This window comes from Aythya marila, assembly GCF_965140915.1.
Source record: "Aythya marila genome assembly, chromosome: 2".
NCBI classification, from domain to species: domain Eukaryota; kingdom Metazoa; phylum Chordata; class Aves; order Anseriformes; family Anatidae; genus Aythya; species Aythya marila.
This window is the reverse complement of record NC_139043.1, coordinates 108,319,593-108,339,547: the sequence shown is the minus strand read 5'-3', so window position 1 is coordinate 108,339,547 and position 19,955 is coordinate 108,319,593. Positions and strand designations below refer to the sequence as shown.

Here is a 19,955-nt window from a genome sequence, read left to right as displayed (position 1 = left end):
TGAAACGCTTTATCATCTACACAATCATGTCCATTGCATCTGTTACTGTGGCATGTGAGAGATCACTGCTGTCCAGGATGGACCAAACCTTTCAGCACAAGAAATCAGATGTCTCTTTCAGGCCAGCTCCTTACAAACCACACAGGATTGCGTTTCATGGACCAAAGTGTTTGCATTTGTCTTGGAGCAGTGGGGGCTGTGAGGCCCTTGAGCTCTGACTTTGCCTTTCGAGGCTCAACTTAGCAGGTTAGACGGGCTCATACCATGGGGCGGATTTGCCCTTGCTCTACCTGTTAGTTTCCCTTCTCCCTCTCCAATTTAGGCCATGCTCACCACTTCCTTATTTGTGCTGCTTTCTTCAAAAACAGGGTGCACATGTACAGAGAGACCCTGTACTTTGCATTACGTGAGCAAAGTCAAGATGAGAACAGCACAGGTAGGGCACTGCTGATCAGGCAAGAGCACGGCTGACCTGTGATGTGATACAAGAACGCCCAGGACTAGGTAGGACACGTCATCCACTGCTTCTCTGCCTCCCTGGGGTATTTATAGTTTACACGTCACCACTGTGCATAAGTACTGCTGTAAAATCTAGTTGTTTGCAATTATTTGCTACTTTTTTTTTTTTTTCCTCTAAGTAAGTTCACTAAATGAGTATCTCCCAACAGTGTAAGTTAAGCAATACAGGCTACAGTTTGTGAAATGACTTACTGTTAAATATCTTGAGCTGCCAAAGGCAGAGAACACACAAATATCTCACATTGAGCATTCACATAATGTATTTTACCATAGAGCTTGTCATTGAACAAACATAATGGTCAAATATTACAGCTAAAATTAAATACAAAGGAAGAAATGTATGCTTGTTAAGATTTTTTTTTTTTTTTCCCAACAAAATGGCTGTTTTCTTAACTGTTTTCTGGAATGTGTCCTGTAACTGCAGATAGAAGAAACATTATTCTGCTTTTTTCTGGTTTACAATAAAAGAAGTCCCAAAAGATTTGTTAGCTTTTCTTCACTAAAAAGTACCCCAAATGATTAATTTTTCACCACATAAATGAGAAGCCTTTTTTTTTTTTTTTTTTTTTTTTCTTCCTATTTTTACTGGAAAGCCAATTGGATATTTAGAAAACTGGAAAGGAAATTTGTGTTGCAAAGTAGGAGTTTTTTGAATATTTCATGTTTGTCAGATCCTCAAGTTAAATTCACAGTAGCGAAAACAGTTTATTTTTTAAAGCAAAAAAAAAAAAAAAAAAAAATCTTATCACATATTCCCTAAGTACAGATGTTAATTTCTCTTGATGATGCTCTCAGTTTGTCATCACAGGGATGACTACAAACCAAGCAGGTCAAGAACACAAAATGTAATTCTATCTGTAACATGTTGTTGTTGTTTTCCTCAGAAGTTGTGCTTTTCATTCCACACACAACACTGAAAGAGAAAATCCCGCAGATCACACCTCCATTCAGCTTCAATTTAGCCAAACACGGGCAAAAAGGTGGGCTGATACGTTTAATAGTATATTTGTAGGTGTGATGTTTGAAGCTGGAAGAAGTGGGGAGCGGAGGCAAATTTTGTCTCTGGGCTGCATCTCTGTGAGCCCAGAGGTGTCACAGAAGGAGTGTATTCCTTAAGTGCAAGGAATGGCAATTATCAGAAGGAAAGTTTGTCATAATAAGCTTGCAATTTATGTTAGTGCAAAGCAGCGGAGAATACAGAATACAGAGTGAGGGGTTCTGGTCTCTGCTCGCCGCGCAGACTCTTCCATTTTGATCCAAGCCTGCGTTTCCTTCTATCCTCGCATCGCTCCGGATGCCATCTACATGAACTCGGGTGCAATTAGGGCCGGTGACACCCGGCTAGCCGAGGAGCCGTGCCCACATTCCCCCTGCGGGGCCCGGCCCCGCTCCGCGCCGCCCCGCTCATGGCGGCCTCGCCCCCTTCAGGAGGAGGCGCGGCGGGGAGCGGCCGCTGCCCCGCCATGGCCGCCGCGGGCGGCGGGGCCGGTGCCCGATGTACCTGAAGCGGCCGGCGGGCGGGCTGGCTTTTTGCCTCTTCTACCTGGCGTCCTGCTTCACCAACAAGGTGAGCTGCTCCGCAAGGGGAGCCCGGAGAGACCGGGGAGGCGGCGGCGGCTGAAGCCGGGGCCCCGGGACGCGTGGCGGCTGGCGGCCCGGCTCCCGGCCCCTTCGCCTCACAAAATGGGGGGCGAGGGGTGGTAGCGCCGGGCAGCCGTGCTAGGTAGAGGTAGATCGGGGTCCAGAGGTGAAGCAGAGCTCCTAGGAGGAGATGTTGCTCCTACCAAATCTGCTGATTGAGGGGTGTTGGCTGGGGAAACAGAAAGGGGCTGCAGCAGCTGCTGAGCTGCCTCCTGTGTTGGAAAAGATGCTTGGCTTAACTCGGAGGAAGCTGGAAGAGCTTTGATGTAGGGCCTCTATTTTCAAACTTTTGAGTAGGTTTTAACATAATGAGGCTGAAAATAATCAGAATATACACCTTCCATTTTCCCCAGATGGTATATAAATGGAAGCGGGGGTATGGGCTTGCACAGTTACACCCTCCCGATTTAAAAACCAATTGCTACTTCTGGCAAATCTGTGCTTAACACAACCCCTTGTGAGCCAACGTGCCTTATCTCTGTGTGTATTGATGCCAGTTTCTCAGTAACACGCTGCCACCACCTCTAAAAGCGACTTTGCCAAGTGCTCAGTGCGGTTTTGTCTCTGCTGAAAGCTTTTGGCATTTCGTGTTCATTGACAACTGGTGCTGGCTCCTGGAGGGAGCTCCTGAAGGTCCCTTTCCTTTCTACTGAGGAAGCTCCAGTCGTTCTTCTCCTGTGCACAGATAGTGTCCTTGTTCTTTATCACAGGTCGTTGTTAGATCCTGGTTTACGTATGGAAAGGCCAATGCATTTCTGTCTCAGAGATGCATGTGTATGTGGGGAAAAAATGCGAACATCCATACGCAGGGACCCTAACAAAGCATGCTGAAGCAAAGACACAAAGCCTACTTCCACATCTGTGCAGTATATTACATCTCCAAAGGGCTTTATGGACTACTTCATGTTTTACACAAAACTGAGTGAGCAGCGTTAGGTACAGATGGATTAATCATCAGGAGAAAATTATCTCAAAGTTAGCGGTCTTAATCCTGCCAAAGCTTGCCTCTGTGGTATGATATGATTTTAACGGACAAGTCCTCGTATCTTTTTGTTCCTGTACGTCCTTTTCCCATTCAGTGCAAAGAGTGCCGCGTGCTCAGCAAGTAAAAGAGCAACTCGGTAGGCATCCTTCTCTCCAGTGTTCAGTGTGTCTGCTCTGTGCCTCACGAACTTCAGTGTCTACTGCCTTCCACAGTGACTGGGGGAACATCCAGCAGTTCTGACACAGGAAAAGAAGTTACAGAGAATGTTCAGACTGTCTCTTATTTTTTTTTTTTAATGTTTCTCTATTTCAGTAGGGGCTTCTTGTATTTTGTTGCTCTTGTAATCGCTTGTTGATGTTATAGCTCTGTGGATGTTTGACGTCCATTAATTTGGTGTTTGTTTTCCAGTATGTCCTGTCTGTCCTGAAATTTACCTACCCTACCCTTTTTCAAGGGTAAGTACCATTTTAAGAATACAATCGTTTGAAAAATGACTTTAATCGGTAAATGTCCTGCTGTTCCATGCTGAAGCCAACTTGGGTACTTCATGCCGTTACTGGCTGTTGCTGTCTAGAGAACGAACTTCATGAAATCTTGGTAAAACAGACATTAATTTGTCTTGGTTAACTTTTAAACATAATGATGGTAATGTAATTAGGATACATAGACCCCATAATTTCTTGTTTTTCATGGAAGTTTTATGCTTTAGCATAGAAAAGTAGTAATCATAGTATAGCCCGTCTTCATGGGGTATGGCTCTCATGTATAACAGGCAGATTTGGTGTATTCTTTTTTTATTGTGCTAGTGAAAACTGAATTTAAACCCATCTTTAGGCATACACAAGTACAGTGCTGCTTATTTTCATGCTTGGCATTTGTTGTAGCTATGTATTAGCTGTGTAGTCCTTATGCTACCTTAATGACAGTAATGACAAATATGACAAATTTAATGCTTTGCCAAGTATTCATAGACCATCAGTACTGTTAATAATTTGTGAGACAGTTAGTGAAATTCTCTCCTCTTACATTCAAGACTTCTCCCTTTCGTTCTTTTGAGACACTGGTAAAATCTGCAGATGTTGAATATCTTTAATTCCTTTACTGTTGGAAAACATTTTTGCCTGACTTGCAGCTCCAGGGCTGTAGTTGACTCTAGGAATAATTCACCTGGCAATCTCCATTTTCTCTGAGTATACTCAGCTCCATACACAATGAATGCTTCCTTCAGTAAACACACAGGCTCCTGGACAAGGCTTTTAGCATATGGGGAAAGGATCTTGTGTAATGTATGTCAAACATGAGTGTGGAAAGTCAACAGTAAGAAACCATATGCTCAATGACAAGGAATTGCTTCACGGTATCTGTGTTACCACAGTTACTTCCTTTTTCCTGTTATTTGGAAATGCATCTGAGATGCATCTTAATAATTCTGCTTTTTAAAAGTGACCATTCCTTGAAAATTAAGTGACTCGGGTGTGCTTTCCTTTAGTGCTAAGGTAGGTGAATAGAAGGGGCAAGAGTGTTAGGCCCACTTCACGTCATTACTATTTGTTGACGTGGCTTTTGTTCCCTCTACAATGTAAGAGAATATGACAGTAGTGCTGAGGATAGGAAATTATTACAAGCTTCAAATCCTGTCCTTCAAAATATGAGATGATACAAAATTCTTCATGCAAAGTTGATGGGAATTCATCGGTGGTTTGGAATATAGAGCATGATCAAGCCTGCAGCAAACAAGAGCCTTTTAAGCTCTGAAAAGTCTTGCATCTGAAAAAGGTGAAGTGAGCTGTGATAGCAGTGTTGAACCTTCATCATATATTTATGGACAATGTCTGCTCTAACAAGGTTTAATTGTAAGTAATGCTGCATATAGCAAACAATTGTCAATTTATGTGTGCATGAAAGATTTTTAAAATAATTGCTTATTGGAGTGAATGGGAATAATTAATAAACCCATTTCTATACCTGTTAATGTGACTTAATGCTGTTGTGCAGTATCTGTCATGTGTTAAATGCTCAAGTATTTTCACCCAAGAAACACCTCTCTGTAAACCACTAGCCTGAAGAAGGAAGCTGATCGGTTATTTTACAGCTTAAAAAAAATGCACTGTGCACCAGTACTACTTTTAACCTGCAGCCATTGCTCAGGCCTCACATGCTATTTTTGTAGTACAGTAAGGCATATCTTTGTGCTAGGATAAATTATTAGATAGGTAAGTTGATTCAGAACATGTGTAATTGTGATTTTCTCTTGGAAAAGGTGTGTAACAGTGTTGTGGTTTATATGCAGTTATCTGTCTGTGAAGATGTTTTCTCTAGATGCTCTGAAGCAGAAGCTCCTGCAGCATAATGATTCGATTGTTGATGACACTTCAGTTGGTGCTTGCTGCACAAGATGCAGGGCAAACATGCCATCCATGTTCTAGGGAGTGTGCAATCTAGGCCCAGCATGAATAACAATGAAAAATCATAAAGCTCATGCTTGAAATTACCAGGACTACACGCTTCATCCTTGGGGCTTATTGGGTCATCCAGCTGAAGTCAGTCTGAGTTCTGAAATCATGTTGATTTGCTCTAACAATGACAGTTGATGTATGAACAGCTATCTATCTCTTGTCACAAACCTTGCCTCGCTTGCATCTTTAGATTATCATGGTTATAATGACACTATTATGATTGTTAATCTTGTTTTGGGAGAAACGGTAAAATGGGTAACATGACTAAGGTAATCTTGGTAGATGGTCCTTTATAAAACATTTGAAGCATGAGGTTGGAAGCACCAGAGTAATAGGAAAAACTGGAGGAAATAAAGGTCCAGAAAATGAAAGATTCAAAGAGGAATAGTGCCATCCCAGATAACCTGGAGAAATGGTAATAATGGTAGTTCTGGGTGTGCTCTGAGAAGTTTTAGGGATCAAGAAATCATGCTCCACAGAGTTAAAAAAGACAAACAACTTAGAGGTAATGTTTGTTTCTCTTTCAGGTGGCAGACGTTAGTCGGTGGACTTCTGCTTCATATCTCCTGGAAGCTGGGCTGGGTGGAAATAAGCTTGTGTTCAAGGTACTGTGGGGTGTTCAGTATCTGATAAATGCTTATTTTCTGTAGTTGTGTTACAGCGTGGTTAAGTTGGTTGTGGAAGTTGCTAACTTGTTAAAAACATAAGACTGCGCATGTGTCTGTGCGTTCTGCCTCACAAGGATAGGTGAGGTCTTGTGTTTCAGTCTAATAAATGTTCAAGGACATGCAGTTCAACAGATTACTAATATTAAGTGGATTCAGTTTAACATTTGGTAAGATAATGAAACAAGGAAGCCATTAGAGAAGACTACAAGCTAATTTATCCAAGCATTTGTCTGCATCTCCTTCCTGGATTATCTTAAAAGTACCGTAAGAGAAACATCAGTAATATTAGTTAAAAGCCCCCTTTCCTAAAATCTAAGTGCAGTGGAGTCAGAACGTGTAATCTGCCTTTTCCTCTGTAAGAGGTGTATGATTCTCATTCATGGGACACACCTTTACGTGTACCTCCTGTATTCATAAATGCATGGCAAGAGTAGCCATTGCAGTACACAGGGTTGGTATAATAATCAAACTCCAAATTCAAACGTGCTTTGTTGGATCGAGATCATCTTCTTGAACTGAGTGTGGCTCAAATTAGAAGAGTCACCCAAAAGACTGTACTTTGTCAAGATCCTTTCCATACTATGGAATGTGACACATCCTTTATATTTCACAAAATGTCATGATTTATAAGATGGCTTACCTACAGAAATTGTTGAATCCTCATCACTGGAGATATTAAAAAAAAATATTGAATGACCTGAACAACGTGGCTTAAACCTGAAGCTAGAGTATCAGGCTAGATGACTGCCAGAGTTCACTTCTTTTTTTTAATCAGTGATTCTGTATTAGCAAATGAGAGCTGATAAATTTTCTGTCTGGGATACAAGCAGTTGATTTGCAAAACTGAAGCTACTCATTTAGAATGAAATCTTCTGTGTGTATGTGTGTGAGAAGAACCAGGCTAAGCAATTTTTTTTTCCTCCTGTGTGCAAGTGACTACATCACCCCTGAAACCTAAGCGAAGTTGTAAATGGGAACAAAATTTAACTTCCTATCTTTTATCTTTCTGTTTAGATAAAATGATATTGGTGCTGAAAGCTGTCATTGACGCTGGTTGAAGCAGGATTAGGTTCCAATCTTCGCTTTAGTAACAGTTACTGATACATATTGTTATCAGATGCATCTATTGTTTGTGCATGTTTTGTCTCCACAGTACAGCATGAAGGACAAAGGAATACAGCCACCAGTAACGTCCTTTTTCATTCATCCTTTCATCACTAGATGAGAAATTACTTCTGCTTTAAATCAAGAAAGTAAAAAAGTCGAGACGCCACTAGATGTCAGCATACACTAGGGAAACCGATTTAAACAAACCTTGAGAAAGCTTTTTTGTAGTTTTCCAGAAGGTGCATTTTGTATCAGCTGCAGACCAAATGAAATGACCAGAATTCAATGATGTGTTTTAGCTGTAATTCAGCTGAGCACTTAGGTGTGAATTTAAATCTTTCTTCAGAAGAATTAAGTGCATGCTTTGCTGAACTGAACTTGTAGCATAGATCTCCTCTATTTAAAAAAACAAAACAAAACAAAACAAAAAAGCAACCCATAGTGCTTCAGAGCTTCTGCCTGCTGGTTCCTCTCAAGGTCCTTTCCCCTGCAAAGATATTCTCCCAGTGGTCTGGAAAGGACATTTTTTTTATCCCCTCTCTTGAAGAATATTGGTCTCTGGATCTATTTTGTGTATGTACATGTAGGGTATTTAAAACCAATATACCCAGTCATCAGTCTTCTCATACTGGAAATACCAAACTGCTACCCATCTGCGTGTTTCTACAAAGTCTTGAATATTTTTGTTCTGAAGGCTGATCTCGTGCCTTCTGAGCCAGTTCAGGTTATCTCAAAGTATTTCAGAAGAATTATTTTATTACATAGAGATCACTGCCCTTTGTCTGAAGGATATGACAAAGTCAGGAATAGTAGCTTCGCAATAAAGCAAATAAAAACAGGTCCTCAGTTCCATTAAACATAATATTTAGAGTAATTTCTCCTTGGTTTTATTTTTTCATATGCTTCTCTTCAGTACTGCAAGAGATGCTGGCTGTCGTTGTTGCTTCTACAGGGCGAATAGTGATTGTCTGCAAAACTTGTATCCAAAAGAACTCAGAGCCTTGCTTAAACCAAAGCTTCAAAGAATGGTTTCAGGGAAACTGCTCGTTGACTTCAGTGGGCTTTGGATCTGGCCCCGCAACCACAAACCCGTCAGTTCTTTCACGTCACTGAGCTCGCCGGCTCTGCACGTACGTGGCTGCATTGCCAGCAAAGGAAACTACCAACTGGTTTGCATGCAGGACAGATCGTTGGTGCTGACACATTACATCAAACATGCACGCATTCTTTTTCGGTCCTGAAATTCCCACTTGGCAGCATAAAACTCTCTTTTCACATCCTGGGAAAAGGATCTGAAGGCCTTTTCCATTGCACTTCACAGTGCTGCACTGGAAATGGAGACATATTTCGCATACCTAGAATTTAATGGTGGGGAACATGAAAGAGCAGCATTTTGATGCTCTAAATGGAAATTCAGTTTTCAGCTTGTGTTCCTTCTTCCCAGCCCTTCATTTCTCTTCTTCCCTTCCTTCTTTCTTGAATTCATGCCCATTCAATTTTTTGGGTGATGTGAAATCGTTGGCAGTGAGGTATGACAGTTTTAAATCCTGGTCTTAGTGAAATTCCAGTTGAATTGTGCTTAGAAGGCACAGATTCTCAATAAAAATGATGATGACAACCGGAGGAAAAAAAAACCAGCAAATGTTTATGCCAGTACAAGGACATAAAGACCATGTTTTGTTACACTGTTGTCATTTTTTTTTTAATCAAATATATTGGAAAATTATATAAAGAAAGGAAACACTTATTTTTTTTTTTCCTTGTCTTAAAGCTTATAGAAATCCTTGGGCATGATGGATCTTCGTTTAGACTGTTTTTTTTTGTTTTTTTTTTTTTTTACCTTTATTTGTCTGCTTTTTGGTATTTAATGAAGTGTGTTGCTACAGTGGTAACTCTATTTTGACTCTTATATGCTAGTTGGAAGCGTAATCCAAGCTGATGAATTGCAAATAATTTGCCTTAATTTTAAAGAAACAGAATTACGTGTTAAAACTCTGCCTTTAATTCAAGGTTTAGGAAGAGTGAATGAAGGTAACATTGTCTTCAGTCCTGGGAAACCTCTGATTTAGTCCTTTAAATTGCTATCGCTTTTTTCCTCCCTTGCTCAAAATCTTATATTATTCTCTCTGAAGTTTACCCCCTACCTGATTCATTTTTTTCCTGAAGTACCGAGATCAAAAAAGGAAGGCTGCAAATTCTGAAGCCCCTTCCCAAAACTGAGACCTGACCCGACTGCCATAACGAAGACTTAACAAAAAACCCACAAAACACCACTGGATCAATCTGCGATGATTTCATTCCTCCATTAATTGTCAAACTGCCTCTAGGAGTTTGGCTTAGTCAAAGGAGTATCATTAGGAAATCTCAAGAGACAGGCTCCCACAGAGACAATCTGATCTTGAGGAAGGATCTCGTTGTAAATCTGGCTGAGAAACGAATGTGTGGGTGGGCAAGTGTATTTGTACATAGTGAAAATGTGTGCTGTCTGTGCAAGTGCGCCATTTTATGCCTTCATTTGTCAGGTTTTTTTCTTCCTTTTACAGTGTATCAAGGATCTTACTGAAATGGAATTGCTCTCCCTTAAAACCAACAGGAGCAATTGCTATGAAATAATTTTTTTTTTTTTGGTAGGAGAGCAGCCAAGGAAAAAGGACAAGAAAAGAACTAGCAGAAATCCCGGCTATCTGGGATTAGATGAAGTGGTTCATTTCTGTCTCAGGGCCTTCTTTAGTAAGTGGGAGGAATATTGAACAATCAGACAATAAATTTAATATGCACACTTCTGAATATATATATATATCTAATATTCCTTGCAAGTAGGTGTTGCTGGCTGCATGTAAACAGAATGTGGTGAAGTAATGCAATTCTAATTGTTTTCACAGGTCTGAAATCCTGTCATGGCTGCCTGCTTCAGTGCTTTTTGTGGGCATTATTTACGCTGGCTCTAGGGCACTATCTAGATTGGTAAGAAATGCATGAGTAGAAGTCAGTTCATTACTGACTGCCTCGACTTTTTTGAGCAAACAATGTTCCCTTCATACGAGGTGTTTAATGATGTTCTTGGGTTGGGGGGAAAGAAGGGAGGAGGAGTTCAAATAATATGGAATCTGTTAATGTCCTAGGGCAGCAATCCAGTCCTACAAAGCAGTAATAAAAACCATAAAATACCTTCACCTTTCCGTGGTCTCTCTGACAGTCTGAAGAACTCAGCATCTCTCCAAAATATTCCAGGTTTTGCAGACAGATCCTTGGTAGTCTGAACTGTGCAAACAGGGAAGAAGTTACAGAAATTATTAGCAGTATCTTTGCAAAAGGGTAAATGGGACACGTCTGTGGGAAATGCTTCCAGGAGGAGGATGAAAACTATTTCAGTGAGAGGCTTTGAGGCTTTACAAGATCTGAGAAAATAAATTGAAAGTCCGGAAGAGATTATGGGAGTGGTTAGAGACATTGGACTGCTGATCCATTTCAATCACAATAACCTAGCAAATGTTTATTCAGGGGATATCAAACCTGCTTTCATTGAAGTTGACTGCCTTTTACTTAAGTGAGCCAGTGTTTCTCAAAAAAGTAAACGTGATGTTATTTTTTTTAAAAAAAGCAATGTTTTACTGCTGTTTCTGCAAGAAATAAGTCTGCAAGACCAGATTCTCCTCTAGTCCTCTTCTGTCATTGCACCTTGGTTTGATTCCAGAGCCAGCTCACTCCTACCAACTCCTAAACCCCAAAAAGGATCAAAAGGGCATTCTTTTTGGACAAGATTCCGCTTGTGGTAAACATCCTACAAATATCCCAGTGGAGAGGCAGGGCAGAAAGTGGCAGATGGTCTCTGTCCTCTTACCAATGCCATGGGTCTCATCTTAGACCCCGGTGATCTTTGTTAAAGCCTGGCTGTGTGCTCAGAAGCCACGTGCCTCCAGATTAGCTCTCTCTCATGGTGACTGCATTTACTTCCTCCTGCTTCCTTGGCAAAGTGACTTCCATGGGGCTTCCCTGGTGCAAACCCAGCGAAGATCTCTAAGGAGAGAGCTGCCTGGAAACAGAAATAGAGCCGCAGCAGCGGCACCTTTTCTGCCTGCTCACCTGGGAGGTGGAGGAGGCCCGAATCCTATCCTCTCTGGCTATTTCTTCTTTCACAGTCCCGTAAATTACATCATTTTCATGCCTTCCCTGCTCCCTGGTCATTCCATAGTGAGATGCACTGGAGTGGCAGAGGGCCTGTGAATGTTTTTTTTTTATTTTTATCCCAAACCGATCATCAGGAGCATCTCCCATTTCTGCATGGCTTTTTGTTCATGGATGAGGGTTTTGAGGCCTAATTCTGTGGCCATTTTAGGAAGAAAGACGGGTAGTTTTAGGCCATAATTAGTGTATAGTTCCTTGTACTGGTCCTAAATTCAATACGTGCCAGCTTTATTTGCAGTGACTTTGCCTACAACACTTTTATGACATGATGAGAAGAAAAATGCACTCTCCCAATCCTTGTACCAGAACGGCGCGCCTCACAGGTGTACTTGAATGAAGCGGGTTTGTTTCCAAAGTGGAAATTACGTGAACTTTTAGGAGCAAATCCAGGGATGCCCACTTTCAAACACTCCTGTATACTGCCAGGGCTGTAATATAGGTCTCTATTGGTGCCTCTCCTGAGGGTCGCTGGCAGTTCTCCTGCCCAAGAGCTCAGGGCTGGAGGAGGGCTGCTTAGCTCCGGACTGTGATGCAGTAGCAGAAGTATGCAGAACTGCGAGGGGAGGTTTGGATGGAGCCTGTTCACCCTGCCTGTCCAACGAGTAAACCTTTCTCTTCGTTAGCGTTAAGTCCACTCACAAATTAAAAAAAGTCACTTCAAAGACAGCAGACATATGGAGAAGGTTAACAGGGCTAGGCAAACTGGAGCCATTGCTGGCTCCGAAACGCACACGGAGGAGCCAAAAGTGGAGCCAAAAGGGGAGAGGGAGGAAAGAAAAACCCAACAAATTGGCTTCACAAAAGGAATAATGTAAATTTTGCTGTCAACTGGCCTTGTGTATGGTTATTTCTTTATAGTTACTTGTATTTCCTATCGTGTCAGGCTCAGGATGCGTCTGTTAGATAATTCTGCTTTATTGTGCTTAGCTGTCCAGCACCAGGGGTGAGAACTGGTTTTCGGAAAGGGTGAAGCAGGAGCTGACAAATTCATGCTAGTTCTGTTTGTGTGATTTTTCATTCCTGGCTAATTTAGAGGTGTTAAGAGTTACCTTGGTGAAACTGCTGTGTTTATGGATCCACCCCAGTTGTCGTTACAGCTTTCAATGTTTATTTAGTGATCCTTATCCAGCTTTACGGGAAAGAAAAGAAAAATACAGCAAATACAGATTTCTGATCACAAAGTCAAGACAAGGAGGTGCTTGCTGTATGATCCTTACAAGGCAAGGGCATCGCTGAGAAATTAACTCATTCTCTACTCATGATTTAAATACTACCCATAAGAAGGGAAATACTGCTTCCTACAACTGCTTTAGTCTTCAGGTTATCTTAATTGGAGCAGAGAGTTGCTTCTGTCTCGCCTGGCTGAGAGACCATGGATCTGATTTGGAGGAAGTGTTAGGAACCACTAATTCAAGTTGGTTTTGCCCGGGGCGATGGTGTCTTACTCATTATTGTTATCGCTGGGGTTTGTTGCTTAATGATTTCATATTGGGATGGTGGCCAGATGCCTCCTTGGATATAATTTCAGCATCACGCGTGTGTGAACTATTACATTTCCACCCTAATTTCTGGCAGCTCTTCCTAGCAGGAACAGAAAGCAATTGCCGAAAATAATCTTCCTGGTGGTTTTGTTGCTAGGAGTAACACTGTATTCTTAGTACCCGCAGACAGAGAGGGGAAAACTAATGAGAAGGGTTTGCTGTGGAGGCTGTGGGTACAGGAATTGAGAGGCAAAACCCGTGGCAAAGCTTGCAGTGGTAGCTCTGTATGAGCACGCAGACCGAGCACTCAAAAGTGGGAGAAGTGATCGTGCTCTTGGAATGGGACTAAGTCCCTTTTAGGAGATATGATGTGGGTTTACAATTTAAAAACAAGCAACACAAAACCCTGGGGCAGGTAGCCCTAAGAGGAGCACCCATTCCTATGCCGGTGACTGTTTTGAGTTGATTCAGGCCTTTTTTTTTCTCTCTCCCAACGGCAGCCAATTCCAGTGTTCCTCGCCATACAGAACGCGGCAGAAGTCATCACCTGTGGCTTCCAGAAGTTTGTGCAGAAAGAGGTAATTGGTCTATTAATTGAGGTATTCAAGGCACCTCCGGTGATATAACTGCCCTATAACAAAGCACCTCGTTTCTTTTTATATAGGCATTACTGCTGAGTGCTTTTCTGCTCTCGCTGTGATAGCAAGTCCCTAATGAGTCCCAGAGAGAGATTTGCTGTTGACAAGTATCTATATCGATGTTTTAATTTCCTCTTTAGTTGATGAAAGACTGCAAGTGCATATTGATGGCTTGATCTGCGTTTCAAAGACTGGCTTGGTCCCATCTCTCTCATGCCATATGTAAGAATTTCATCGTTTGAGCTAAGGGCTGTTCTCCAGCCTCTCATCCCCCAGTCATTTATGAAAACATTGAAGAGAACTGGCCCTAAAATGGAGCCACAGGGAACCCCACTAGTGACTGCTTGCTCACCTAATCTAATTCTGTTTACTGTAACCCTTCAATAGATCACATCTCCACGTGAAATTTTGGACAAACAATGCATTTTTGGATTTCTTTCTGGGTGCTTGAGGATCTGTTCCAATACCTGTTAAAGTATTGGAACAATTGGACAATTCCTGCTTACTTTAATAAGAGAATCTTTTTTTGTCTCTTCAGCTACACTACAGGAGATTTTTCTTTTTAGGCAATGAAATGCTTTTTTAATTGTAAAAGCAGAGAGCTGCTGTGTGAGGTAACACTGGGAAATCACAAAATCATTTCTGCAATGGCCCATGGCTTGCAGTGGAAAGTATCTTCCCTTCATTACCTCTGCTGTGCATATAGAAGACAAATAAATGGCTGATGTTTGCTATTTGTAACAAGCTGAAGAGGTCTGAAAGGTATAATAAGGTATATCATGGCATGTCCCTGTGGCATATTTCCCTGTCTAGTGTCCCTGCCAAAATGTTTTTATCTTTTTCTTCTAGCTCACGTGCTTATATTTCATGTTTTTGAAAACAGAAGCATGATGGGGATGGATAATGCAAACACGGGTCTTGCTAGGAGTCTTCTGGGGAACAATTTTGGCCCAGGGGATTGGAAAACTCATGAATTTAGACCAAGACTGGTTTGTTTTGAATGATACCTAATTAATTAATGATACTTAATATTTGAGTACATACAAAATGCAGTTTTGGTATACTTCAAGATGTGAGTGAGGATCAGGTATTAAGTGAGCGACTGACTTTAGGTATACTTACTGGTAAATAACCTAAAAATAATAATTAAAAAAGAAAAAGGGAGTAGGCTAATCTGTAATCCTTGTTCTATTTTTTTTTTTCAAAACAAATTTGCTAAGCAGTACTCAAACATAACGGGTTGTTGAGTGTTCAGTGGCTTTTTAATGTGTTTGGTGCAGGAAGATCATCTGTGATCACATGTATTAATTTTTTAATCATTTGTTCTTTTCTACAGCAGACCTCTCATCTGAAAGTGTGTAGGTAAGTTTTAAAAACTGCTCAGATTCAGGTTCAGACTTGCTTTGGCTCCAGCTTCTGTATTTGTTTCAGACAGTAGCACATCAAAACAATGAAGAATATTAAGACACATTCCTGTAGGCAGTGAGTCTGAATTGCAACAGAAGTAATTAAATGTTTTTGAAACGATTTTTTTTAACAATTGCTTAAATAGATCTTTTTTTTTTTTTCTTTTTTTTTTTCATTATAAATAATAAAAACAGCTAGAAGGGTAATCTTCCTGAGTAACATAGCAGTGATTGTAAGAATGTTTTTGAAAAGGAGGTGGAAATCAAGTTTGATAATCCAGTGGATAAAACAGTAAGAAAAAGATGATGAGATAGAAAATAGCTAAAAATGCCTTTCCTAAGAAAGAAGAGGTGGGTGACATCCAGCATCATTCTGTTAGCACTGATACACAACCTTCTTAATCTTGGCTGGGCTTCAAAAAGGGGATAAAGAGAGAAACAGAAGTTGGCTATACCTGTATTAAAAGTTTCATTCTTCCTGCCTATCCTCTTGAAAAAAGTGTCCTCCGTGCTTTGTAATCTTTAAGCTGTACTTAGAGTGGATGGTTTTGGTTCATATGCTAGTGTGTTTGGAGGCCCTGTCTTCCTACTCCCTCCCTGATGTTCCCATTAGCTGACTGACTTATTTACTGCCTTATTTTCACTACTGGATTATCTTCAAGGACACCAGGTTTTGTTTTGTTTTATTTTTTTAATCTTATTTATTCTGTCTTCTGTGTCCCTGCAAAGCAGGAAAATGAGCTGCAAAAGCAAATATCCACTAGTATTAATAGTGATTGTCCATAGAAATTTTCCACCTGCATTTTCCTTGTAACCTGTAGAAATCCTGACTCAGCCACAGTTTAAGGTTTTGTTTAGTCCAGCTCAACGGACTAGGGGTGTTTTGTGCTGCTTTTCTTATACAACGTTGTTCTGTATTATTATTTATGAAGCGTGTCTGATGTAAAAATTAATTTTGGTGGCAGAAATTGCTTTTTAAATGCATGGAATAAAAATGAAGTAAACAAAGCATCGCTGTAAAATCAAGTGGAAGTGTCCATATTTCACTGGGAGTACAAGCTTTCAGTCTTGTTTTTTTTTTCTCTTTCGCACAGTGTGCTGTTCCTTCTGGTAGCAGCAGTGTGCCTTCCTTTGTTTGACACACAGGTGAGCTCTGTTTTTGTAAAACAGCTCTAGCTTGACCTTGATGTTTGTTCTCATAGAAGAGATGCAGCTTTTACTTGTAAGCTAGGGCAGGATTCCTGCAAAGGAGTCGTAAGTGTGGCCTGTTGCCTCGTTATAATCTTGCTGGTTTTAATGTGTTTGCATCCTGGTAAAAACCTGTGACCAGTGCACACACAGAGCTCTTCAGTGAAGCCAGTAGCAGAAAAGACCTTGGTATAACTTTACGGTACAGAGTAGAAACTTCTGGTGTATAATCCATCTTCCCTGAAAGCAGACATCAAAAATAGGCCAGGTGAATTCCCCTCAAAAATGTTTATTTCTTCCCTATTGACTGAGCACAGTAGGCTCTCTTCATAGAGTGTTCTTTCAGGATACTCTGTAGTTCCTGAGAGCCTTGGAGAAAGAGACTGCTTAGCTGCTGGAGAGGCTGAGAGGAGAAAAGAGGCAAGAGAACACCGCTTCCAAGACCTTAGTGGTATTCCTCTGATCCCCACAGCCCTCCCTGACTGCCAATCCAAATGTCCAGGGGCAGGCAGAAGTGAACTTTTCTGCTGAGTGAAAAATGGCTGTGATACAAGAGTAAACAGGCTGGAGTTCATAGTCTCAGGCTGTTTAAAATGGTGGCTATGTCTGAAAGAAACAGAGCTGTCCTCACCAAGGCTGGAACCTGCGTAATAGGATAGATGCCTCGTATATGCCAAATTTCTAAGGGGAGCAGAAAGGACTTGAGTCTTCTCTAGGCTTTCTTCTCCTTACTTGTAGCGTAGCTTTGTGAAGCTAACTGCAGGGAAATGGTAATACCTATGTTTACATGAACATGCCTCAATTTACTTAAATGTTCTTTATTGCAGTTTGATCCAAATGGTTATTTCTGGGCCCTAATTCACTTGATCTGCGTTGGTAAGTTTTCTTTTGGAAGGAGATTTCTGAAGAGTAAACATGCTGTAGAAGTAAATCAGCTTTATTGTGAAGTTATTGATATTTACGGGTTTTGATGTAAGAGAATAAAGAAGGTCAGTAAAGAAAGTGCATTCCTTTTATAGCCTTTGTGTTGAAAATAAAGGAATAAGCTAGATACTGCAGTCAGTTAATTGTGGATGAGAAAACACACATACAGTTTTAATCAACACTAAGCCTTTCTGGGAGTTTTTAATGGTTGGCCTCTAAGAGACACTTCTCTCAGGGGGGAGAAGAAACATGAAGAAAAACAAATAATATCTTTATTGCACACACTCGTTTCATTTAAAAGCCCATAAAAAGTATTCTAAAATATCATGGAATATGCTCCCAGAGGAAGGGTGTTGAAATGTTGGTGTTTTTGATGCAATCATATGCGTTTTTAAAAACAAAGAAACAACAACAAAAAAGAGTTGCACGACCTGTCGGTAGTTGTATGCTTAAATTTTGTCTTTTTTAGGTTAAACATTAATTTGGATAAACAGTAATTCTTCCCTGAAAAGCTAAAAACAGACCTAAAAAACCTGAAGAAAACCTGAGTAGTGTTATTTATAACGTTAAGTTGGATTGTAAGGGATTTGTATTTTGTTCTTAGAACTGCTGTAAGACTGACTCATTCGTATGTTAAGTCTTGTCTGCAAAGTAGGGACGATTCCTTCTTTATTTTGTGTATTCCTATTGTAAATTTTTTAGGTCAGAGGTCATGTGTTTATATCTATTTGTGTCTAAGGAGGTCTAGAGATTGCATGCGAAAAAAGTTGTGTACAAATAAGAAGTATTACTTTTTCTGTAGGAAATGTCATGTGGTAATTGTTTGCTTACTTAGATAAAACAACAATCTAAGGATTTTTCACTTCAAAGACTTGTTTACTATAACTAGTGATGTTCCTGCTTTCTCAATTGTTTCCTTTGTGAAGCGTTGGTAGATCAGGGGTGGAACGCTGCTCAGAACTTCCTGGAGCCCTAATCTGGGTTGTTGAAACGTGTAGGAAGTGACAACATAACATTTATGCTCAAAATGCATCTTTTTTTTTTTTTTTTTTCCATTTCGCTTATTTCTGAGGGAAAGCTGTTTATGTTGCTGTTGAAGTTTTTGTGTAATTACGTTTTCTATCAACTAACAAAATGATGCTGAGAGAAAGGGTGAACAGGTGAACTGACTTACCACATAATTCAGGTAGAACATAGAGGAAGGACATGTTTAACTTTTCAGCTTGGTTCGAAGAGAAATGGTAAAAGGGAGGAAAAGGTATGGAAGAGGCCTAAAGATTTAGAGCCTGAAGCTGTGTTATTCCTTCCTTGAGTGCTTAAAGCCTTTCCCAGAACAGAAATGGGAGCTAACCAAGAGGTGAGTAGGTAAAGATTGCAGAGAGCCTGGACAGCCTGGAGCTGAGAGAACTGCAAAGGGCAAAAATGGCTCAGAACCTACAGCTATAGGAGCCTACATAGATGAACACATCATAGAGGTTACCCAGAAAAATAGTGAAAAATGGGAAGAATGGATTATTCAGCACTTCATTTACACAGACATTTGTGTTTCCCTCCCCATTTTTCAGTTTCCAGGAGCTAGAAGTCATCTCTTTGGAAGGGCTAGCAGAAATGTGTAGCGTGAGGGTAATCTGAGGTGATAACACTTTGAAAACCCTGAATTTGAAGCGATAGGTTGATTTTACTCATGATTTACGCATCCTTTGTGCTCTGTTGCTAACTGTAATTTGAAGGGCTTCCGCAGCTGTCAGTACCAATGACCAGATAAGCTGTTGTTTGTCAGAATGATTGCATCTTATGGTAATTACACATCATTTCAATTGCAGGGGCTTACAAAGTGTTTCACAAGCTATGGAAACCTAGTTCTTTCAGGTATTGTATTGTATTTTTTTAAATTTTTTTTTTTTAAAGAAGGAGATTGCTATCAAAGAGGGTTGATCTATGTAGCAGTCAGGTAAACTGTAGGATCTCTGCTTTATCGGGATGAACTGGATCACTCTTGGTTAATCATTAATGACTTTTACAAGAGGAGCCTTGTTGTTGATGATCTTAAGAATACCATGCAGTTATTGATATTTATACTGCTAATGCAAACACTGAATTAGTTTTAAACAGTGTGTTATCAAAGGACGATGACTCAGTCCTGGAAAAATATCCCCTCATTACTGGCGCTGGCATGAAGAGGAAATGTTAGTTTCTGTTAGACTTGAAAGCTGCGAGGTTTGTCTGTGTCAGTATCTCCCAACGGGACACAATCTCAAAAGTGTGTAACAGCTGGTGAGTTGCTGCAGGCTGTGAATGTCTGAGTAACTTAAAAACCTGGAGACTTTGCAACAAACTTTGCACACTAGACCTGCAAACATACAGCAGTTTTCAAAGCAGGTGCATTGTTCACACGACACATTCATGGTGTCTATAATCTGCAATTGTCTGTACAGGGAAGGAAGTGTTGCCACTGCATATTAAGTGTATGTGTGCAACATATGTATAGGATATGAATAAGCTCATTTATTTCGAAACCATTTTCCATTTTTGTTTAAGGGGTCTAAATTTTGGTTAAGCTCACCATATCTTTGCTTTCAAGACTCCGATTGGCAGAGTAACAACAGAAATAGTGTGCAAAAGCTGTGTAGATTAGTATGCTGATTAATATTATGATATTAATAGGTTGTTTATAATATAATACGTATGCTATATAATTATAACATGTATAATGCAAATATATTGCAACATTACAGTGTTATAATGCTACTTCCTATA

General features: G+C 40.4%; 1 protein-coding gene across 3 annotated transcripts in view; it reads left to right on the top strand.

The window, feature by feature from the left end:
• Positions 1-1,940: 1,940 nt before the first annotated feature.
• Positions 1,941-19,955, top strand: part of TMEM241 (transmembrane protein 241) — a 46,968-nt gene continuing 28,953 nt past the window's right edge. For 2 of the 3 annotated variants that reach the window (XM_082755015.1, XM_082755017.1), the window contains exons 1-9: positions 1,941-2,086; positions 3,554-3,600; positions 6,129-6,206; positions 10,259-10,340; positions 13,543-13,620; positions 15,017-15,042; positions 16,181-16,232; positions 17,102-17,150; positions 19,022-19,067. In XM_082755015.1, the coding sequence (XP_082611141.1) occupies positions 2,015-2,086; positions 3,554-3,600; positions 6,129-6,206; positions 10,259-10,340; positions 13,543-13,620; positions 15,017-15,042; positions 16,181-16,232; positions 17,102-17,150; positions 19,022-19,067 (530 nt within the window). In that variant the 5' untranslated portion in view covers positions 1,941-2,014. The remainder of the gene's footprint in view (positions 2,087-3,553; positions 3,601-6,128; positions 6,207-10,258; positions 10,341-13,542; positions 13,621-15,016; positions 15,043-16,180; positions 16,233-17,101; positions 17,151-19,021; positions 19,068-19,955) is intronic. The other variant, XM_082755016.1, reaches the window with a different exon arrangement.